Source organism: Theropithecus gelada, chromosome 12 (genome assembly GCF_003255815.1).
Source record: "Theropithecus gelada isolate Dixy chromosome 12, Tgel_1.0, whole genome shotgun sequence".
In the NCBI taxonomy this organism is placed as follows: domain Eukaryota; kingdom Metazoa; phylum Chordata; class Mammalia; order Primates; family Cercopithecidae; genus Theropithecus; species Theropithecus gelada.
The window spans coordinates 47124147-47145809 of record NC_037680.1 but is presented as its reverse complement, the minus strand read 5'-3'; the positions used below and the strand labels follow the sequence as shown (position 1 = coordinate 47145809).

General features: G+C 46.4%; 1 protein-coding gene, 1 long non-coding RNA gene and 1 pseudogene across 2 annotated transcripts in view; 2 read left to right on the top strand and 1 right to left on the bottom strand.

Annotated features, from left to right (window-relative positions):
• The window catches only part of LOC112636587, a 76529-nt gene that overhangs the window by 48363 nt on the left and 6503 nt on the right, over nucleotides 1-21663 (top strand). The window contains exons 4-5 of the long non-coding RNA XR_003122199.1: nucleotides 1327-1373; nucleotides 3797-3886. This is a non-coding gene — a long non-coding RNA (uncharacterized LOC112636587). The remainder of the gene's footprint in view (nucleotides 1-1326; nucleotides 1374-3796; nucleotides 3887-21663) is intronic.
• On the bottom strand, nucleotides 9719-12347 carry SP5 (Sp5 transcription factor). Its single transcript, XM_025405353.1, has 2 exons — nucleotides 12137-12347; nucleotides 9719-11448 (listed from the first exon to the last, which is right to left on the bottom strand). The coding sequence occupies exons 1-2, from the start codon at nucleotides 12185-12187 to the stop codon at nucleotides 10303-10305; spliced, it is 1197 nt and encodes a 398-aa protein (XP_025261138.1). The 5' UTR covers nucleotides 12188-12347; the 3' UTR covers nucleotides 9719-10302.
• Nucleotides 13246-14088, top strand: LOC112636585 (annotated as a pseudogene).

Below are 21663 nucleotides of genomic sequence, written 5' to 3'. Positions count from 1 at the left end.
AAGCATTTCTCTAATGGTGATCTTCCACCCACCTGTCTTAGAGTCACTGGGGTGATGGTTATAATGAAACCAGCTTCCTCACCCCTAGACCAAACGAATTAGCAGTTCTAGGGATGTAGCTCAGGATCCTCCATTTAAATAAGCATCTAAAGTAATTTTCATGCATGTAAAAATCTGAGAGCCACCATTCCTATTTCTTTGGCAACTTCAGACCAAAGCTTCTCTCCATACTTCTTCCCTGAGTCTTCTCTCAGTCTCTATGCTCCTCAACCATCTCTCCCTTTGCTAGGCTGCTGGATTCCTATTGAATGTGCTTACTTGTTTTCTTTTTCTTTTCTTTCTTTTTTTTTTTTTTGAGACCTCTGTCGCCCAGGCTGACGTGCAGTGGCTGGATCTCAGCTCACTGCAAGCTCCGCCTCCCGGGTTTACGCCATTCTCCTGGCTCAGCCTCCCGAGTAGCTGGGACTACAGGCGCCCACCACCACGCCCGGCTAGTTTTTTTTGTTTTTTGTTTTTAGTAGAGACGAGGTTTCACCGTGTTAGCCAGGATGGTCTCGATCTCCTGACCTCATGATCCGCCCGTCTTGGCTTCCCAAAGTGCTGGGATTACAGGCTTGAGCCACCGCGCCCGGCCGAATGTGCTTGCTTGTTAATGCACATGGATAATGATGGTTTCATTGGATCTGGCATGCTGTCTGTTTTCTCCTCTGTTAAATGAGAGGGTCAGAGTTGCTGATTTTTGTTTTTTTAGACAGAATCTCCCTCTGTCACCCAGTCTGGAGTGCAGTGGCCTGATCTTGGCTCACTGCAACCTCTGCCTCCCCAGTTCAAGTGATTCTCCTGCCTCCCGATTAGCTGGGATTATAGGCGCCTGCCACCACGCTCAGCTAATTTTTGTATTTTTAGTAAAGATGGGGTTTCACCATGTTGGCCATGGTTGGCCAGGCTTGTATTGAACTCCTGACCTCAGGTGATCTACCCACCTCAGCCTCCCAAAGTGCTAGGATTACAGGTGTGAGCCACTGTGCCCAGCCTCAGAGTCAGTGATTTTTAAGTCTCCAACCTAACATGCTAAATTCTGTAAGTTGTGGCTGGGAAGATTTATCTCATCGTTGAGAGCTCCCTTGATCTCTCAGGGAGTGGGGGCACCTTGGGAATATGCTACAGTCAGCATCATCCTAGCTTCTTGTTATTGTTCACTGGGGGCCTCCTAAAGGACCCCAAACAATGATGATTGGATAATTTAGACTTGGGGGCAGAGTGAGGAGCCCATTCTCTGAAAAAAAAAATCATAGAATCATAGAGGTATTTTCATTTATGTTACAGGCTTCCCTGGTACTGGTAATTCCCAGCAGCTTTCTATAATCCCAAAGGTCAGAAATAAACTGCCAAAAAAATTTTACTAAATCATGTTCTGGTCTGGAATACAGCCCTGAAATGCACTTTGAGCAAGACTTTGTAGAGGAGAAAAAAGGTGGACCAATGAGGAATGGGTAGAACCAGAGGAAAGTGAACATTCTTGGTTTAAATATCCACAATGTTCTAAGTTTTTCATGTGTACTACAGAGAAGCTCCAGGCTTCTACACTTCCCTGTGGGTAGTTTCAAAAAGCTATTGTAGCAAAACAGAGGCTGGTGGTGACTATGCTTATCTTTTAGAAGAGCCATCATTGCATTTCTGCAGCACAGAATAGATATGTGATTTTTACTCTTAGTGGTGGAGTTTATATATGACTCATGATGTTTGGTTATTAATCATCTAATGACACTAAATACTGCTTAGTTAGCTGAGTATTCCCTTTAGGAAACCAGATATTGCTAAAGTCACTGTTCGACTTAATGGGGAAAGTTCCACTAACATATAAAATGTATGATTTATAATTCAAAATGTAAATCCTCTATTGGTATTACATACTATAAAAAGGACAATTGTCTACATAATTACATAACATGCATGTAAGGATCAATATTTAATTAAGACCATTACTGTATTCTCATTGGGAGTTAGAGCCCAATATTCTCAATTGGGTGAGAATTTCAGCCAAATGGTCTATCCATTTTCTTTTTTTTCTTTTTGAGACGGATCTTGCTTTGTCACCCAGGCTGGAGTGCAATGGTGCGATCTTGGCTCACTGCAACCTCCGCCTCCTGGGTTCAAGCAATTCTCCTGTCTCAGCCTCCGGAATAGCTGGAATTACAGGCGCGTGCCACCATACCCGACTGATTTTTGTATTTTTAGTAGAGGTGGGGTTTCACCATGTTGGCTAGGCTGGTGTTGAACTCCTGACCTAAGGTGATCTGCCTGCCTTGGCCTCCCAAAGTGCTGGGATTACAGGCGTGAGCCACTGTGCCCAGCCAGTCTATCCATTTTCTATTTTCCCAAAGTAAGTTGTGAGAAATGTCTTAGGCTAGAATTTGCTTACATATTTTCCATCTTGCACATGGTTAAAATGTGCGGTTTCCTAAACCAGTGGTTCTTGAACATCAGCATGCATTAGAATCACCTGGAGGGCTGGTTAAAACACAGATTCCCAGGGTTTCTGATTTAGTAAGTCTGGCGGTTGGACCCGAGAATCTGCATTTCTAACCAGTGATCCCAAGTGATGCTGATGCTGCAGGTCTGGGGACCACACTGTCTTGAACTAACACCTCTGAATTGGATTCTGATTGGATTCTGAATGCCATAGATGCAGTTTGGAGATTGTTTTTCAAAGCAGAATATCCATTTGTGGAATAAAACAGTTTATCATTGTTATTACCTGAATTTCTCTTTCCTTTGTGTTTTTAGAGGAGTTTTGTTGGTTGCTTTTATCAGGCATTAGGCCTTGTATTACATTCATTTGTGCCTATGTTTTATCTCCTTTGTGACTGTGAGCTCTTTGAAGGACTGTGTTCATCTTTAAATCCTCATTGTACCTTACATCTTGTAGACTTCAAATCATTGTTTGGCAAATTGAATTTAGTTATGTATACATGTTTTGTGCCTAGTTTCCTACATGTAATAATTATAAATAACAAACATCATGTTAAGTATGCGGCTCATATATTCGGGTTTTTTTTTTTTTTTTTTTTTTTTTTTTTGAGACAGAATCTCACTCTGCCACCCAGGCTGGAGTGCAGTGGCGTGGTCTCCACTCACTGCAACCTCCGCCTCCTGGGTTCAAGCGATTCTCCTGCCTCAGCCTCCCAAGTAGCTGGGATTATAGGCATGTACCACTGTGCCCAGCTAAAATAAGATTTATTCAGACTTTTTGGCTTGCAGATGTTAGATCTGAGGCATTTCAGCTTTGGAACAGACCATAAGGATAATTCAAGTCCAAATGTCCTTAAAGTCCACCACATCTCCTCTACAGCCTACTCATACTCACCTTTAGTTAAAAAAAAGGAAAAACACAAAACACAAAATTCCAAAAACCTGGAGTGAGGGAGGCACCTTCCTTCCTGGGGTCCATTCCAAATTTGAGAAGGTGCTCGAACCTTGCCTTTCTACTTCTACTCAATGACCCTATTTCAACCCCTTTTGATATCCTGTTTAGATAGGATATTCCCCACGTCTGTTATTCCCCATTTGGTTCCCCTGTCCTTATTCCTAGATCTCCCTGCTCCAGAAGCAAGGGGGCAGCCACAGCCCCACAGCCTCTAGCTGCTGGCTGCTCAGGGCACACAGGCTTGCTATTGACAAGTCTGAATCATGACTGATGAAGGGAGTGCTTTCTCTCTAGAAAACAATTTGGCAACTTTCTACTTCAAACCCAGGCTCACTACAGAATTTCTTACCATGATGACTTTCCTGGCAGTTGTCTGCAGTACTATCAAGAGACAACATGGACTTCAACGATCAAAAAGGGGAGAAAAAGGCTTAAAAGAAAAACAAGTCTCCATCAAAGGTAATAACCACAATGAGAAATATACATAGCTATGTGCTTATAGGTCTTAGTTCACATTCCCCCTTATTAAAATTATAGCTCAAGAAATAAAGGGCTATGTTTAATGACTTAGGTATATAAATATACTTCATTTGTATATTTTTTACTTACTAAAATCAAACAAGTATTACCTCAAACCATTATATTTTATAATTTTACTTTCAATTGCCATGTATTTTTCCTACTGATGTTCACAAATTCACAGGAAACATCAGCAATGTACTAAATAAAATATGAATTGAATCAACAAATAGAACTATAAATTTAATTCATACACTTGTAAAATTTACACCAAAGAATACAAATGTCTATTAAAAATACAGTCAAGCATGGTGGCTCACACCTGTAATCCCGGCACTTTGGGAGGCCGAGGTGGGTGAATCATCTGAGTTCAGGAGTTCGAGACCAGCCTGGCCAATGTGGTGAAACTCCATCTCTACTAAAATACAAAAATTAGGGCTGGGCGTGGTGGCTCACACCTGTAATCCCAGCACTTTGGGAGGCCGAGGTGGGCAGATCACAAGGTCAGGAAATCGAGACCATACTGGCTAAGACAGTGAAACCCTGTCTCTACTAAAAATACAAAAAATTAGTCCGGTGTGGTGGCAGGCGCCTGTAGTCCCAGCTACTCGGGAGGCTGAGGCAGGAGAATGGCGTGAACCCGGGAGGTGGAGCTTGCGGTGAGCGGACACAGTACCACTGCACGTCAGCCTGGGTGGCAGAGCGAGACTCTATCTCAAAAAAAAAAAAAAAAAAAAAAATTAGCTGGGTGTGATGGCGGGCACCTGTAATCCCACTACTTGGGAGGCTGAGGCAGGAGAATCACTTGAATCCAGGAGGCAGAAGTTGCAGTGAGCCAAGATCGTGCCACTGCACTCCAGCCTGGGTGACAGGGTGACTCTGTTTCAAACAACAACAACAACAACAACAAAAACCCGAAACAATAGATTTAAAATACTACAGTTTAGAATCCTGTTGAGTTCTGCATTATTGGGAGCAAAATAAAATCATGGACATAAATACTTTGAGAAAAGCAAGAGAGACACATGACACAAAATGAAAGTTTCCATGCTAGAGATGGACATGAATATATAGAAGACATGTGACATCCACAAGTCAGAATGGAAAAGAAAGCAAGACATAGAATTTATAAGAATAAAACTCACATAGAGATAAGAGAAATGAGCTTTCATGGTATCTGATGTAGACTTTTAGGAAGTTGCCACCAAATATTTTTAAAATTAGGACACATTTTCCCAACCATAAGCATAAATGAGTTAGCCTTGATATTTGCCTCATGAATTGGGTAAAATTAAGCTGAGGGCCAGATGTTTTCCATCTGTGTTTTAGATTATGCTAAACATAAAATGATTAGAAAGCACCCATATATGACTGGTTTAACTATATGAAAAAATCAGATGACATGAAGACACTGCCTTAGACTTTAGAAAATTTTAGTGTATTTTGATGTCAGAATTTTGACAAGTAATGAAAATATTAGATGAATAGTTTTACTGTTAAACAAACTTCCATTTCAAAATAGGCATAATGAATCTTCATACTGCCGAAACAACTTTTTAAAAAGGGAAAGCTGCAGATTTTCCCGGTGGTATCAAACTGAGAGCTGGGTTTATTTACCCTGAGTTAAATTTTGGTATTAGGTAGACAACCAAAATATATTAGTTAATGTGGGTTATTATGTGTTGTGCAGATACTACTATAGTTCATATGCATGGGTTGATTTATGAATTAAGTCTCAAATATCCAGTGGAGGATTATACTTTAGATAATTGCTGAAGACACGGAAAGAAAAGTGCATAAGGTCTAGAAAGGGAAGTCATCAAAATGTCAGCATGAAACTATATCAATCTTCATGTACAAATCTTCAATTGGTAATAAGTTGTAATAGCAAAACAACTGAGAAACTATCAGTCCATAGCTGTTTGATTACATCTTTGTTGAACAAATACCACTTGTTCATTATAGTCAGGAACATTAAATTATTCTACCATGTCCATAAATTAATCTGAAACACTGCTGTCTCTGGCAACATATCAGATTCTTTAAAAATAATCAAGGAAGGAGCAACGGACATCAAGATCTTTATACAAAAATGTGTTGAGTCTGAACAACATCAGAGAAAAATTTACTGTCTATATTAAATAAATCACATGCCACACTAATCAGGTTACCATTATAGTGGTCCAATAATGAAACATGTTCTTTTGTTGTATTAATCTAAACATATATCTCATTACCAACATACATCTTATCTATTTTCCTTATTTTTTCCTACTCTATTGAACTATGGTGGTGCATAACATTTCAAAACTGCCCTGGGTCTCTTACTCTTTTAAAGTTCTCTCTATCATGCAAACCAGAAGAAGGTCATGATATTTAACAGAAAATTAATATCACTTGTTTTGAGTGGGCCTCAATTTGGGACATTAGCAAACTATAATTGCACTTACTATAACACAAAGCTTAAGGTTTGAATCTGATTCTATAACACAGGCTATTTCCCAGTGAGAATGGTCAACTTACCTTGACTTGTCATTATTTAATGTGATGAGCTAATGCAAGTAAAGTGGCTTGCAATTTTAGAGTCCCAAACAACTTACTAGATGTTTACATGAATTTGAAGTCATAGCTACAGCTATAAAAACATTCTGTGAAACAGTGATAGCAGAAATGAAATAAATAGAAAACACTGACGATGTTGCTTTAAACTAATACTTAAAACCCCACAATATTAGAATAGAAAATAGTACATCTTGGGGTTAAAAAAACCTGACTTTTCTACAAATGTCATTGTTTCAAATAGCTTTCTGCAAGAGGCATTCTTGGCAAGATTAATTTTTTAATTGGCATGTCTTGTTTGATTAAGGTAAAATAATTTAAAATAATATACAATATAAGGCAGGGCACAGTGGCTCACGCCTGTAATCCCAGCACTTTGGGAGGCCAAGGTGGGCAGATCATAAGGTCAGGAGATCGAGACCATCCTGGCCAACATGGTAAAACCCCGTCTCTACTAAACATACAAAAATTAGCCGGGTGTGGTGGCACGCACCTGTAGTCCCAGGTACTTAGGAGGCTGAGGCAGGAGAACTGCTTGAACCCGGGAGGCAGAGGTTGCAGTTAGCTGAGATGGTGCCACTGCACTGTAGCCTGGCGACAGAGCGAGACTCCATTTCAAAAAAAAAAAAGAAAATATAATATAGTCACAAGATTTAAACACTAGTTGAAACTAGAAAATAACATGGAGATTACAGTTGTATTTTCTTTAACATTATTTACTTTCATTCATTATCAGAACTATTTAAAACTAGTGATCAGTTAAGGGTATTATTACACAATTTTTTCTTGAGAAAAGCAGAAAACTACAGTGTTAATAAATTCAGAAATGCACAATTCTAAATTAACTGATATTTCAATTTACTAATTTCTAATTTACTGATATTTCAATTTCTCCATGTTTCCATGCTCTTGCTCAAAATGGTCCAAAAACTGTTAAAATTAAAGTAACATCACACGAATTTTAGTATTTTTAAAGAATGTAACACTCTACATTATATTTGCATGCTAACAAAACAGTTGCTTTAAAATCTACAATGTCTACTGACATTTGAGGCAATCATTAACATATTTTCTTCAATTAGTTTTTTAAACTTAATTGAATTGTGTGCTGGGATCTTTAAGTGAAACCTTGAATAAAGTTGGTGGATTAAACTTACTTTTTAAATGCTGCCTACTTTTTAAACGTTACAAATTCTATCAGATTTGCAGTGTACAATCAGCAAGCCTTTCAGTTGTACCAAGTTAAAGACCATACTTTTTCAATTTGCAGGTGCAATTAAGTAAAACCAGAAGAAAGTTATTTTGTCATATAACTTTGTTCTGCTTTAAAAAATTGTATATAGTTTATCTAGTTTTTCCTCTTAATAACCACAGAGTTATCTATCTCCAATATCTCATTTCTTTAGATACTAAATTCCATATGCTTAACCAAAAAAATATAAGAAAACTTTATCTTCAACACTTCTTCTGTTTGGATACTAAATAAATGATTGGCTCTGTCAATAATAGCTAGTAGACTCATTTTTAAATTGCTATTTTTCTTTCTCTACCAAGGTCATTCTTTTAGATGAAAGAATCATTTCAAATCATTTCAAAAAGACCAAAGCCCTTGGTCTTTTCACTCTCTAACAAGGATTCCTCTTTCCCAAAACTTTTCAAAAATCCTTTTCTGAATCTACAGTTAATCCTGGGGTATGGTTCAGATGGGAGTTTCTGTAACTTTTTAGGGAAAGGTGAGAGTTTCTGTAACTTTTCACATTGATTTATACATCAAAATGTGTAATCTTAATATAATGACTTAGATCTAATGATTTTGATTAAGATTACATATTTAGGTGTATATTAATGTTACTGCCTAGCAACTTCATCACTATTGCTTGCAAAACTGCCACACGCTTGAAAATTTAACCCAAACTCCTCTTACCAGGTGAAGAACCATGAAGACTCACATTCTAATTAGTCATTAAATAGTTCCAATATCCGTTATTCTATGGCATATTGCCACTATGAATCTAATACTCATTTACTACCTTGTCCCAAGTTAAAGAATAAAAAAATGCTATTTCTTAGGAGTATAAAAGTAATTTTCACCCGAATTATGTTGATGTTTGTGTTTTACTTCATCTAAGAATTCAAGAACAACCCTCAAAGCTTTTAAGAACTGATCCTTCAGTTTGACTTCAAACAAAAGGCAAGGTAAAAGCAGTTTGTAAACTGTGAAATCCTATCAATTTGTAGACACTTCTACTATCATGAAAAGATTATTCGGCTCTATTAAAATTCGGCATTAATGATGCTAGCTTAACATGTTAATAAAATTTAGAACATTTTCTATTCTTTGCTAATCTTAAATCAGAAGATTTAACTACTGATTAAACGTGCAGTTACAGGTTTAAAAACTCAAATATTAGAAAATATCAAGGAGTTAGACACTTGATAAAACATTTGTAAACTTCAAAACTTCAACTTTTAGAGAAAGGCGAGGCACCTAGACAAAAAAATACCCTATTTCCACATTTCCAAACCATGAGTATTCCTGGTTCTTCCCTGAGAAAATCTTAGACTACTTCAATGATTTAAAACATAAAAAAATTCAGATACAAAATGGAACTAAACGTCCTGGCCTAACCAGAAATCCCTGGGTTGTTACTGTGAAATAAGACTTGTTAAGATTTCCACAGCAAGATTAAGAAGAAAACAAGCAAGACAACGCTGGGTATCATGACGGGACTGAAATACAGGAGTGACGACTGGCAAACTATCTTCTTGGTTTTTTCCCAGGCAAAGACCAACCTGAACAAGGGTCCCTTTTCTCTGTACCTCTCCCCAAAGTCTCACCTGTGAACAGACCCTCGCGCCTCTAATACCTCTCTTAACACCAGCATAGTTGTAACCTGTCCCGAGAGTACCAACAAATGGAAAGCCACAAGGAATTCGTCAGGTAAAAGCAAACTTGGAAGAGAAACAGTCTCGGGTGAAGTCCTAAGGCCGCATGAGAAACTCAAGTTGTGATTGAAAAATCTTGCCCTACCTCTTTACCACAAAACGGAATTGCCTGCCTTTTTCCATTCCTGAACCCAACACATTTGCCCAGATTCTTCCAAACCAAAGAAACCTCCGACATAGGCAGACTATAGGAACCATCAAATTCCCGGTGAAACCCTACCCCTTAGTACAGCCTCCCAGAAGAAGAAAAGATCAAATGAGACCGGCTCAGCGGGGTCTTCCTGTAGTGACCCCTGAGTTAACGTATTTATTTTCACGGTGCAACTGCTGATCACTTTACAGAGACATATCATGCTGTAGCTCTGCATGGAGCTGAAGACAAAAGCAACATTTTTATTAATGTTATAATTATTATAATTATTTTTAACAAAGCTATTAAATAACCTGTACAAAGCCCAAACCGGTCCTAGCGAAAACCCGAGCACTATTTCAAATCTCCCAAGTTCCTTTCGCTTCATTTCAGCAGTATTTCCTATGTACAAGGCCAGCCCAGGGTGGTCCCCCAAAACTGTAGGTCTCCCAGACGGTGGGAACGGTTTAGAGTTTGGAACCGCCCTGGGGTAAGGCAGAGCTCCCAATTATAACCCAAATTCCCCAGCACCAACCCTACCTCCCCGCTCCTGGGAACTAGGTCCCTGTGTCCGAGGGTAGGGGAAGCTGGGAGCCTGGCTCCATTTTGGGAGGCAGGCAACAGGAAGGGTCCGTCTGCTGAGTCTCCCCTCCGCCAGCTGCCCACAGGTCCCCGGATCTCCCGCAGAGGTGCTGGGAAGGGGGTCCACCTCCGGGAGGGCTCACAGGTCCCGCGGGTCCTCCCGCTTAACCCCGGCCTCAGCGACTTTGAGCTTCTTATTCTGGTGCGTCTTCACGTGCTTGGCGAGGTGGTCGCTGCGCATGAAGCGCTTGCCGCACTCGGGACAGGCGAAGCGCTTCTCGCCCGTGTGAGTCCGCAGGTGCCGCTGCAGCTCGTCCGAGCGCGTGAAGCTCTTCCCGCAGAAGAGCCAGTTGCACACGAAGGGCCGCTCGCCCGTGTGCCAGCGCAGGTGCGCCTTCAGGTGCGACGTCTTCCCGTACACCTTGCCGCAGCCCGGCACGTGGCACACGTGCTGCTTCTTCTTGCCCGGCTCCGCCTCGGGGGCGCCGCCCGCCGCCTGGCAGTTGGGGCAGCGGCAGCGGCGGCACCTCCTGGCCGTGGCCGCCAGAGGGGCCTTGGTCTGCAGCAGCGCGGCGATCTGGCTCTGGTACTGCGCAAAGTCCGACGGGCCCAACACCAAGCCTCTTTGCAGGGCGGCGGCGGCCGCAGCAGCAGCGGCCGCAGAGGCGGGGAAGCGGGGCGCGTGGGGAGCCCCGGCACAGGCTCCGGAGAGGCCGCTTCCCGGAACTCTGGAGGCCCCCGGTCCGGCCCCCGCCTGCGGGATGCTCCACCACGGGAGGTCGTCGGGGGCCGGGTTGGGTGACAACTGGCGGCAGGTGGGCGGCGGGGGCGGCGGCGGCGGCGGGGGCAGCAGGTTGGAGTAGCCGGGCGGCAGCGCGGCCTGCGCCGCGTAGGGCACGTAGGCGGGCGCGCAGCTGGCGGGCAGAGCCGCCATGCTCGAGGGCAGCATCTTGACCGGCGAGAACTCGTAGGGGTACGAGGGGTCGGCGGGGGGTGTGAGGGGAAGCTCGTGCGCAGCCCCGAAGGACGGCTGCAGGTGCGTCTTCTGCGGCGTCAGCCCCAGGCTGGGGTGCGGGGGCGGCAGTGCGCCTGGCGAGTGCGCCGGCATGTCGGCGGTCCACGGGTGGAAGAGCCTGGAGGGTGAGCCCAGCGCGGGGTCGTAGGGCACCTGCAGGAAGTCCGGGGGCGCCGTCGCGCCAGGCTGGCCGATGCGGCTACAGGTGGCGGCCAGCAGTGCCAGGGGCGAGTGCTTGCCCAGGTCCGGGGAGGCGCTGGGGGTGCGGTCCTGCATAGGCGGCGAAGGAGGGAGAAGAGACAAAAGGTTAGCTCCAAGCGCGGACTCCGGGCCAGCCCGCCGACCCCACGCCCACTATTATACTGCCGCCACTCTTCCGTCCCGGCCGTCCCTCCCCCGCCACCGCACTCCACGCACGCACCCACCGGCCGCGGGAAACTTTTGGTGCCTGCACTACCTGAACGTGGGGCACGCGAGCGCTTCTTGCTAAACTACTTGGTGCACTGAGACGCCGTCCAGCCTTAGAGGAAGCAGGCGCAAAGTGGGAGGGGGAGGCGTCCGACGGGCCGCTCCCGGCTCGGTGGTAAGAGTCGGGAAACACCCACAACCCCGCCGCCCGGCCACCCTCCCTCCCACCTTTTAAGCTCTCTTGTCCTCACTGCCCTCGCGCTCCTCCCCGGCCCGCCCCAGGCTGAAGTCAGCAGGAGGGCCCAGCAGGGTGAGCTCCCGTCCTGTTCTCGGCCAGCCGGGCACCTCCGAACAATCCCGGATCCACGCGTCCCTCCCGCAAAGGCCACACCGGATTAGGTGTGAAGTTGGCGTGGGTACCCCTAGGCCAGGCTCCAGCTGCACCCATCGGTTGGGTTCCCTTTGAGGTTCAAGGTGCACGGAGTACCAGGAGAGATCCGGACGTGGCCTTTTCCACCTTTCTCCCGCCCCCTCCGGGCTCGGCCCTAACCTGGAGAAAGGCCTGCAGCGAGTCGTTCCGGAGGACGGCCACCGCGGCCATGGTTACGGCTTGCAGGCCGCTGGCTGCGGAGCGGGGCGCCGCCACCGAGGCATGGACACCCGAAGGCGAGGACGAACGACCGCCCAGCCTGCCTCCCCGGCGCCTGCTCTGCGCGCCGGGGCCCTCCCCGCCCTCGCCCCTCGCCGCGCCCCGCTCGCTAGCCCCGCGCGCGGTCTGAGCGCTTCAGGATCACCTCCAAGAATTTGATAAGGACTTTGCTGGGCCGCCAGCCAGTCAGAGGGAAGATTTATGGCTTTGAAGTTTGCCGCTACCCAATCATCAAAGAATAGCGGCTCTTTCAGAAGCGAAAGCAAATCCTTTGAATCCACAAAGCTCCTATGGTGTGTTTGTTGGTCTGGATAAAAGAACTGATTATTAGGGGGGATGGGAAGGGAGGAGATAAAGGCGGGACAATTAATGAAGTAATCACTATGTGGGAAATGTATATACACAAATAATTGGATTTTCCTGATCAAAGGGGGCCTTGCCGCCTGGAGACCCGCGCTTGGGTTGCTCGAGACACTCTTCCCGCCCTCCCAACCCCCCCCCACACACTTGCAATTAAAGATTTGCACCGAGGCAGCGCCCAAAGTGACAAAGTGTCTTTGTTATCTCTAGAAAAATCTGCCTTCGGCTTCCAGGCGCCGGACTTTGAGACAGGAAGGAGTGTAACTCTCCCCTGTATTTATTTGCACACCCTGCACCCTCGCCGCACACTCACCCGCCCGCGCACACAGCGGACCCAAGCGAGGCCCCCGGTGGGGCGTGGGACCGACCGCGCCCGGCCCGCCGCGTGTCCCCCGCCCGCCGCGGTGGGGCCGAGGGCAGGGCTGTGACCTGGGGCGGGGCCGGGCGGCCGCCCAGCGCGGCGTTGGGTGGCGCGCACGCTCCAGGGCCACCCGCCTGACGAGCTACCGGGGCTCTCCTGTGACGTTCCTGCTGGCGACCTGGAAGTTTTCCTCAGGCCACAACTTTTGCAAAGTGTGGACCTGGGAAAAACACCCGCGCCGCGCATACCCGCAAAGCTGAGCTTGGCAGGACACCCAAGGCGACCCGTCATGCCCATCTGAGGGGGAGAAGCTGTGCTGTTCCGCCCCCTTCTCCCTAGGCCACCCTGGACCCCCAGGAGGCCCGGGCCGGGCTGTGGGGGGCCGAAAGCCCCAGTACCGCTGGTGATTTCTCGCTCGGAGCCCCGCCAAGGCAGCGCGCGCTCTCGCAAGCCTGACAGACCAAGAACTACTCGAAAAAAGTGAGGCGAGGTCTAGGAAGCCTGGTTGTTGTGGTTCCACAAACCACAAATCATACCAGAGAGAACCCCGAAGGGGGGAGAAAAGTCAGTACAAATTTGTTCCTGTCACCTTTGGAAACAAAAAGTTCCTCACCAGGCACGGGGCGTGCTTTGCCATGGGCAGGGTCGCGCTTTCCGGGGCTTGGGTGATCCCCATCCCTCCCTGGCCGCTCACTTCCTGCCGAGGAGGGCCGTCTGCCTCCTCCAGGCCCAGGGCGCAGGGCGCGTCCTGCCCCGGCACTGCAGACCCCGGGATCACTTCCCCCGGGATCGCTTCCTCAGGGCGCGCGGGCCGGGAAGGAGGAAGAGGTGGGCGGGGCGCCGAGGGGTCCTCACCGCCCTGGGGCATTAGGGGCGCGGAACCGTGTTGGAGGCCTAGCGGCCCCGGCTCGCGAGACCGCACTGCAGAGCTCGGCCTACTCCTTTCCCCCACCCACCTCCTGGCGGACACGGTCTCCACTCTCCAGGCCGCGGACCGTGGGGGAGCCCCTAATCAGCTCGCGCCGGGCCTCTCTGCCCGTCTTCCTCACGGAACCGCACCGCGACCGGGGACGGACGGGAGACGACGGACGGGATGACCTATCTCCCAATGCAGCGTCAGAGGTTAGCCTAACTACAGCGGACTCGGAGTCTGGGCCGTATAAGGATGCCCTCCGCACTTCCATCAGGGGTCGGGGACGCGATGCCTCCGGGCCCACCTTCTCCCACGGGCGAGCCTGCGGGAGAGAATATCGTACTGAAGACGGGTGGGCTGCTTGCGACCCCAAAACAATGGGTCCCTCGCACATCCTGCACTCGCATGCGCCCATCTCCCGCAACGAGCTGTCCCCTCTAGAACGCGAGCGGCGACCACACAGCTTGGCCAACCCGATCTGGCTTCTGAAGATGAGATAGCTGCTCTGGGAGCGGAGAAGGGGAGAGACCTTAGTGGTTTCATCGGAGGCGTGGCCGACCTGCTCCTTACCACGGTCCCGTCCAGGGTTTGAGTCTTGGAGAAGCGTGGGACCCGAGGGAGCCCTTTCCCGGATGCAAGTCAGAGGCCAGAGAGTCCCTTGGCACGCACTCGCGCCTGCACATGCCCGCACCGTCGAAGCGATCTGGTGCCTTAGCGCTTGTTTTCTTTCTAGCTCCCTTGAGCTCTTCGAAGTCTCCTTTCCCAGGAAGGCGGGCAGGGCCTGGCTAAGCAGGATGGAAGGCAGCCCTTTTTGTTGAATCTGATAGCTACTTTCCCAAAAAGGCCAGAAGAGCCATTTCACATCTCCATAGTTATAGGAGTTAGCTTTTTCTCCAAGATGCCCCCACTAGTCAGTTAAACCACCATCAGTGGGCAACACGGTGAAAGTTAGTGGCTTGGTGGTTAAGAGCTCGGAGTCCGAGCTCTCTGAAGACATTTTTCCCGCCTTGACACTTTCTAGTTGGTGACCTTGGCAAGCAAGGTACTCAGCCTCTGTGTACCTCAGTTTTGCGGTTTGTAAAATGGGAGTTACAATAGTGCACCCCTTGTAAAGTGGCTGTAGGTTTAAGAGTTAATATATGCAAGGTCTTTAGGACTGTGCTGAGCGTACAGAAGGCCCTCTCTTGAGTGGTCGCAGTCGGCTGCTCTTGGCCTCATCTCCATTTGTGAAAACCCGCCCAGAGTCCGGTCCTCCCAGGCCCCAGCTGAAGTTTGGAGAGAGACTTTGCCGAATAGCTGTTTAGTCTCCCCCAACCCCCTTGGCCCTCGGAGCTCCTGAAAAAAGTTCTTAATGAAGTAATGTTGAGAGCGTCCATTAAAAATGCAATGCTGGGAGATCAAAGTACAATATTTATTTTAGAAATTTGTTGCAATCACCAAGAGATACAGGTATCAAGGCCAAATGTCAGTTCCGTTACACAAAGCCCTGCGCCCGGGAAGAGCGTGTGGCTGCTCTGCCATAATGTAAAGAGACATCAAAGACCGAGCGCGCTGCAAAAGTGCGCAGCCGGGGGGAGGGAGCATGCCCGGGAGGGCCAGGCGCGCCCCAGACAGCGCGGGGGCTGCGGGGGCGGGGGTCAGTTCAAAGAGGTATCCGCTGGGGCGCGAGTTCACAGGAGGGAAGATTTAATGGGCTTTCTTTTGTTGGTGGGTGTGTTTGCGCACGGTGGACCCAGGAACTCCTATGTGGTCCTCATGCCTCGGGGCGGAGATGGGGGTGGGGTGGGAGCTGCGAATGTGGAGCAAACTTTAACCGTGGCGGGGGGCGGGGAGGTTGAATACCAGTCTCCTGGCTGCGGCTGGCACAGCAGAGTTGCTCTCCAAGCAGCGGGGTTCCGAGGCTGGGAAGTTTGCATTGCAGTTTCTTCGCGGGCGGGCGGCGAGCGCCAACTGCTTGCCACCTGAGAGAGGAAGAGGCGGATAGGTGAACCCGCAGCGACACTTGCTCAGGGGACGGACCAGCTCTGCGCTCTCTGGGATTAACTCTGGGGTTGCTACTTCGAGCCCAAGCTTGGTACCTCGCCTCGGGCATTTTCTTGAAGCAAGAAGGGATGCACGGCTCTGGCATAAATCCAACTAGACAGTCACCCCTCTCCAGCTGATTTTTTAAAAATCTAGATATTATTTAGATCATTTCAGCAAATTCTTAATTCTTTGGACTTTCACAGTAAGATGTTTCTTAACTGGCTGGATCTCCCCCTTCCTTGCCAAGGAGACTGAACTTTACAATTGCCTATATCTGCCTAGTTAAATCGTTGCTATACTAAAGGTTCTGGGAGGGTGGAGGCAGAATTATTTCCCCCGTGCTAATGCGGCACTGAATCGCAGGAGACTGCACATGCATTTCTTCAGTTATCTACAACTAAGAATTCTCAGAGCAGTCCCTCGGCAGCCTTTTGAAGCTGTGCTAGAGCAGAAAGCTGCTATTGTTCTCATCTCTCAACAAGGAAAGGATCAAACTTTGCCTCTTCAATTTGAAAGATTTTTTTTTTTTTTTTTTTTTTTTTTTTTTTTTAATGGTGGTGGGGGGAAGGATTGCAATCTGATACTCTAAGTTAACTTTGAGGATTTGGATGGAGTGGTCTCCCAGTTTAAGCTGCAGATCAAATCACAGATACCCTAATGCCTGCATCTCAAGTCATCATTAATAGGGTGGAGTAGTAAGTCACAAGCAATTATAATGTGGGTAACCTAGCCTGGTGACCGAGCTAGTTTACTTTCCAAGGAAATGGGACCATTTTCTCAACTGGAAATCCTTGAATTAATTTTAAACTTAAACTTCTAAATTGAATCAGTATACAATACTGGTTGTAGAACTAGGAAGAATTTTAAAAAATCTAATTCTCCCTCATTTGATGGGAGGAGGAAACAGCATTTGTATGATACGTATCCTGCCTGCACAATGCTGTGATCTTCAGTAGATGCTCGATAAATGCTCATTGATATTGGGTGGTAGAGTGGAATTGTGTGTACCAACGTCATCTGTGTAATGACTGGTGCCGCAGAGCACACAAATGTAGTAGGAAGTCAGAGAGGATTGGTGAGGGCTGGAGTGGTCAAGGGAGGCTTTAGCAAGGAGCTAGGGTTTGGAGGAGACTTTCAGGACCCACAGAATTTTAACTAAATTTTAATTTTAGTTAATTTTAGTGCAAAGAAAGGAAGAAGGTGAAGGGAAAGGGATAGCAGAAAGAGAATTCCACTTCAGTGAGAAGTTGAACTATGATGAAGTTTTGGGCCTTTGATCTGTTGATGTGGACGTGGTGGGGTCAGATTAGAGAAGTCAGAACCGGGAGTTTGCCCTCATGCTGTATACATTATAGTAGGAACTCCTCCTGAACTCACAATTGAATGTGAGTTCAATTCCATTTCTGAAAGCTTCTCCCCTAGAAGGGTTGGCTTGCAGAGTCTGGAAGGATAGATGCAAATGCAGTTACCTAGGTGTGAGATGGTGAAAATTTTGATTGGGAACTGGTGGTAGTAGTGAAAGGATGACTCAACATTTTAAAGGGGAAAAAGAGCAAAATTTGGTGACAGGTTGGAATAAGACATTAAATAAAGGGGACACACAAAAGGACTCCTCTTTTGAGCAAATGGTGCTGGGACAACTGCATATCTACATGTAAAACAATAACGTACACACAAATTAACCATAATCATAGACTTAAATGTAAGAATTAAACTCTAAAGCTCTTAGAAGAAAACAAAGGAGGCTGGGCGTGGTGGTTCATGCCTGTAATCCCAGCACTTTGGGAGGCCGAATCACAAGGTCAGGAGTTCGAGACCAGCCTGGCCAACATGGTGAAACCTTGTCTCTATTAAAAATACAAAAAATTAGTTGGGCATAGTGGCAGGTGCCTGTAATACCAGCTACTCAGGAGGCTGAGGCAGGATAATCGCTTGAACCTGGGAGGTGGAGGTTGCTGTAAGCCAAGATCATGCCACTACACTATAGCCTGAGTGAGAGAGTAAGACTCCATCTCAACAACAACAACAACAACAACAACAACAACAAAAAAAAGAAAATAAAGGAGTAAATCCTCATGACCTTAGTTAGGCATAACCTTCTTTGATGTGACACCAAAAGCACAAATGACAAAAGAAAAAATAGTTAAATTGAACTTCACCACATTTAAAACTTTTGTGCTTTAATGAACACCATCAAGAAAGTGAAGACAACCCACAGAATTGGAGAAATCCTTTGCAAATTATATATCTAATAAAGGAACCCTTGCAACTCAACAATAAAAAGACAACCCAATTTAAAACTGGATAAAGGATTTGAATAAACATTTCCCCAAAGGAAGATATACAAATGGCCAATAAACACATGAAAAGAAACCCAACATCATTAGCCATCACTGAAAAGCAAATAAAAACCACAGTGAGAGAAACCCCTTCACATCTACTAGGATGACTAGATTATAGAAAAGATAGTGAGTGTTGGTAAGGATGTGCAGAACTGGACCCCTCATACTTGCTAACAGGAATGCAAAATGGTACAGAAAACAATTGAAAAACAATGTGGCAATTCCTCAAAATGTTAAACATGGAATTATAATTCTGCTAGGTAGATACAAAGAAAATGGAAAATGTACATTCACATAAAGACTTGTACATGAATGTTCATAGCAGCATTATTCATAATAGGCAAAAAGTTGGAAACCTAAATGTCCATCCCCTGAAAAATGGATAATATGTGATACATCTATGTAAAGGAATATTATTCAGCTATAAAAAGGGATGAAGTACTGATACATGTTACAATATGGATGAACCTTGAAAACATGCTAAAGGAAGCCAGTCACAAAAGTCACCTATTGTACGTCTGCATGTATATGAAATGTCTAGAATGGAAAAATCCAGAGATGGAAAGCACATTAGTGGCTGCCAGGGACTTGGGATTGGGGGAAAAAGGAATGACTGCCAATGGATAAGGCTTTTTGGTGGGGGTAAAAATAGCCTCAAATCCATTGTGGTGATGGTTGTACAACTCTGTGAATATACTTAAAAAAATTGTACAGTTTAAATTGATGAGTTATATGATACAATATGATAGGTAATTCTATCTCAATAAAGCTGTTTAAAAATAACATCAAAAGGACCCCAAGGTTTTAGCCTGTGCGGCAGGAGGAATAGCTCAGTTGCTGACAAAAGCAGGAGAACAAGGAAAAGAGACAGTTGGGAGTTAAGCAGAAGGACTGATTCAGGGTGGGCTGTTGAATCTAAGATTTTGGCTGGCTGCTCATGGAGAAATGCCTGCAGAAAGCTGTTAATGCCGGGAGTGGCAGTGAGTGTGATGAACAGGGCTAAGGAGAAGACTCATGAACTTTTGGTAAGTAGGGAGGGCTGAAAAAGTGAGCTCATAAGAGTGGAGATCAAACAGGTAGAGAAAGGCTACAACAGGATTTGGAGATAATGCACAAATATAAGATGAGCAGATGAAGAGAAGCCATCAAAGTAACCCAAGAAAAAAGGATGAGAGAGGCAGGAGAAAACACAGAGAGTAGGGGTGGGAGGATGAGCAAGACCAATGTGTCTGTCCAGGCTGGGGAAGGCAGTGGAGAGGGCTGCGTGGTGAGCAACAGGAAGAGTCTATTCGCTGGAGAGGAAACCTTGAGGGTCCATTCAAAGAGCCTAGGTGAGGACAGAAGGGGAAAAGAGTCGAATTTAAGAAGCAGTTAGAACAGATAGCAGGGCAAGAAAAAGTTGTGTTTGTGTTTTAGGACCTGGTGAAAACGGGGAAGTGGTAGGTAGAGAGCCTAGAAAATGGCGGTTTGCAATGGCGTGTGGGTGTTTCCATTAATGAGGAGAGGAACTTATTTTTCCCAGCTTGGGGTGAAGCAAGTATAGCCCCAGGACATAACTTCTGACCTCGGAGGGGAGTGAAACAAACTCAAGGAGAAGCTGCTGCTTTATTGATTTGAAAGGGTAAGGGCACAGTCGTTGCTGGGAGTGAAAGGGGTGGTCACACATTCAAAAGGTAGTAGGAAACTGGTGGCAGGTCAGCTGAGTACATTTGCTTGTGCTGTGTTTTGCTTGATCACATTGAAGCCTCACACGTTTAAATCCCGCCTTCTCTTCCACTCTGCTGCCGTTTGGATTCCCTCAGATAAGAAGGTAAGGAGAAGGGGCCGGGTGCAGTGGCTCACGCCTGTAATCCCAGCACTTTGGGAGGTGGAAGTGGGCGGATCACTTGAGGTCAGGAGTTCGAGACCAGCCTGGCCAACATGGTGAAATCCTGTCTCTACTAAAAATACAAAAAAATTAGCCAGGCATGGTGGGGGTGCCTATAATCCCAGCTACTTGGGAGGCTCAGGCAGGAGAACCGTTTGAATCCAGGAGGTGGTGGTTGCGGTGAGCCGAGATCATGCCACTGCACTTCAGCCTGGGTGACAGAACGAGACTACATCTCAAAAAAAAAAAAAAAAAAAAAAAAGTAAGTAGAGGGGGTGCCATGAGCTGGAGCAAGGGGAGAAGTCCTGGCTGCCACTTGCCTCCCATGGCAGGGAGGTCCTCCGGTAAACCTGCTTTTCTTAGACATGCACAGTTGCTTTCAACAGTACTGCCATGGACATGGACGATCTTTACAGACAAGGCCTCCTTACAAAAGACATATGTTAGGAAAAGGTACTGCCAAAATTCCTTTATTAAGTATATATTTTCCTATTTAGTCATTAATACTCGTGTTTCAAAATGACCCTGTAGCAAGTACCACTTGATATGAGAAGGAATCAAGGCATGGATAAATCCGTGAACTTAAGGTCATCGCAGGAGCCTACAGAAGCTCACAGTACTGTGGCTTTGTACTCTGTGGCTCTGTCATCCATCTTTCTTTCTAGGCACAAGAAACCAAATCTTTACTGAGTGCGGTGGAAGGATGCCCAGGTGAGCACAGGCACAGTGCCAGGTGCTGCAGAGGACCCGAGACAAAGAGTCACTGTGCCCTCAGTGAGTTTAGAATCCAGCACTGAGGAAAAGAGAGGTCATGGGAAGCACAGGTGGATCTCACAATCATGGGAAGAATACTGTCGGCTGCAAGGGCCTGGCAACTATGTATGACTCATGAAGAAACGGGCCCAGTGAAGTAAGGTGGCTCCTTGAGATCACAGAGTGAAAGAACTGAGTCTCACATACATTATTTGAGACAGGTTCTCTCTCTGTCACCCAGGTTGGGGTGCAGTGGTACAATCTCGGCTCACTGCAACCTCTACCTTTTGGACTCAAGCAGTCCTCCTACCTCAGCCTCCCTAGTAGCTAGGACCACAGGCATGTGCCAGCACATCCGGCTAATTTGTTTTTTATTTCCTTGTGGAGACAGGGTCTCCCTATGTTGCTCAGGCTGGTCTCAAACTCCTGGGCTCAAGTGATTCTCTCGCCTTGGCTTCCCAAAATGTTGAGATTACGGATGTGAGCCACCACACCCAGCCTCATCATTTTTCCAGTGAACATTTTTCTAGGGAACATGAGGATTGAAAGAAAAGATTCTCCATGTACTGTTACCCATCTGTGGTGGCATTTATTTCCTGAAAAGAAATGAGTGTGATAAATCTTTCTTTTAGGCTAAGCAATAATGTTTCACATATAAAATTATTGAAATTTGATCTGGGTTATAGCAATAAAATAAAACATGCATTAATATATACGAGAGCCAGGTGCGGTGGCTCAAGCCTGTAATCCCAGCACTTTGGGAGGCCGAGACGGGCGGATCACGAGGTCAGGAGATCGAGACCATCC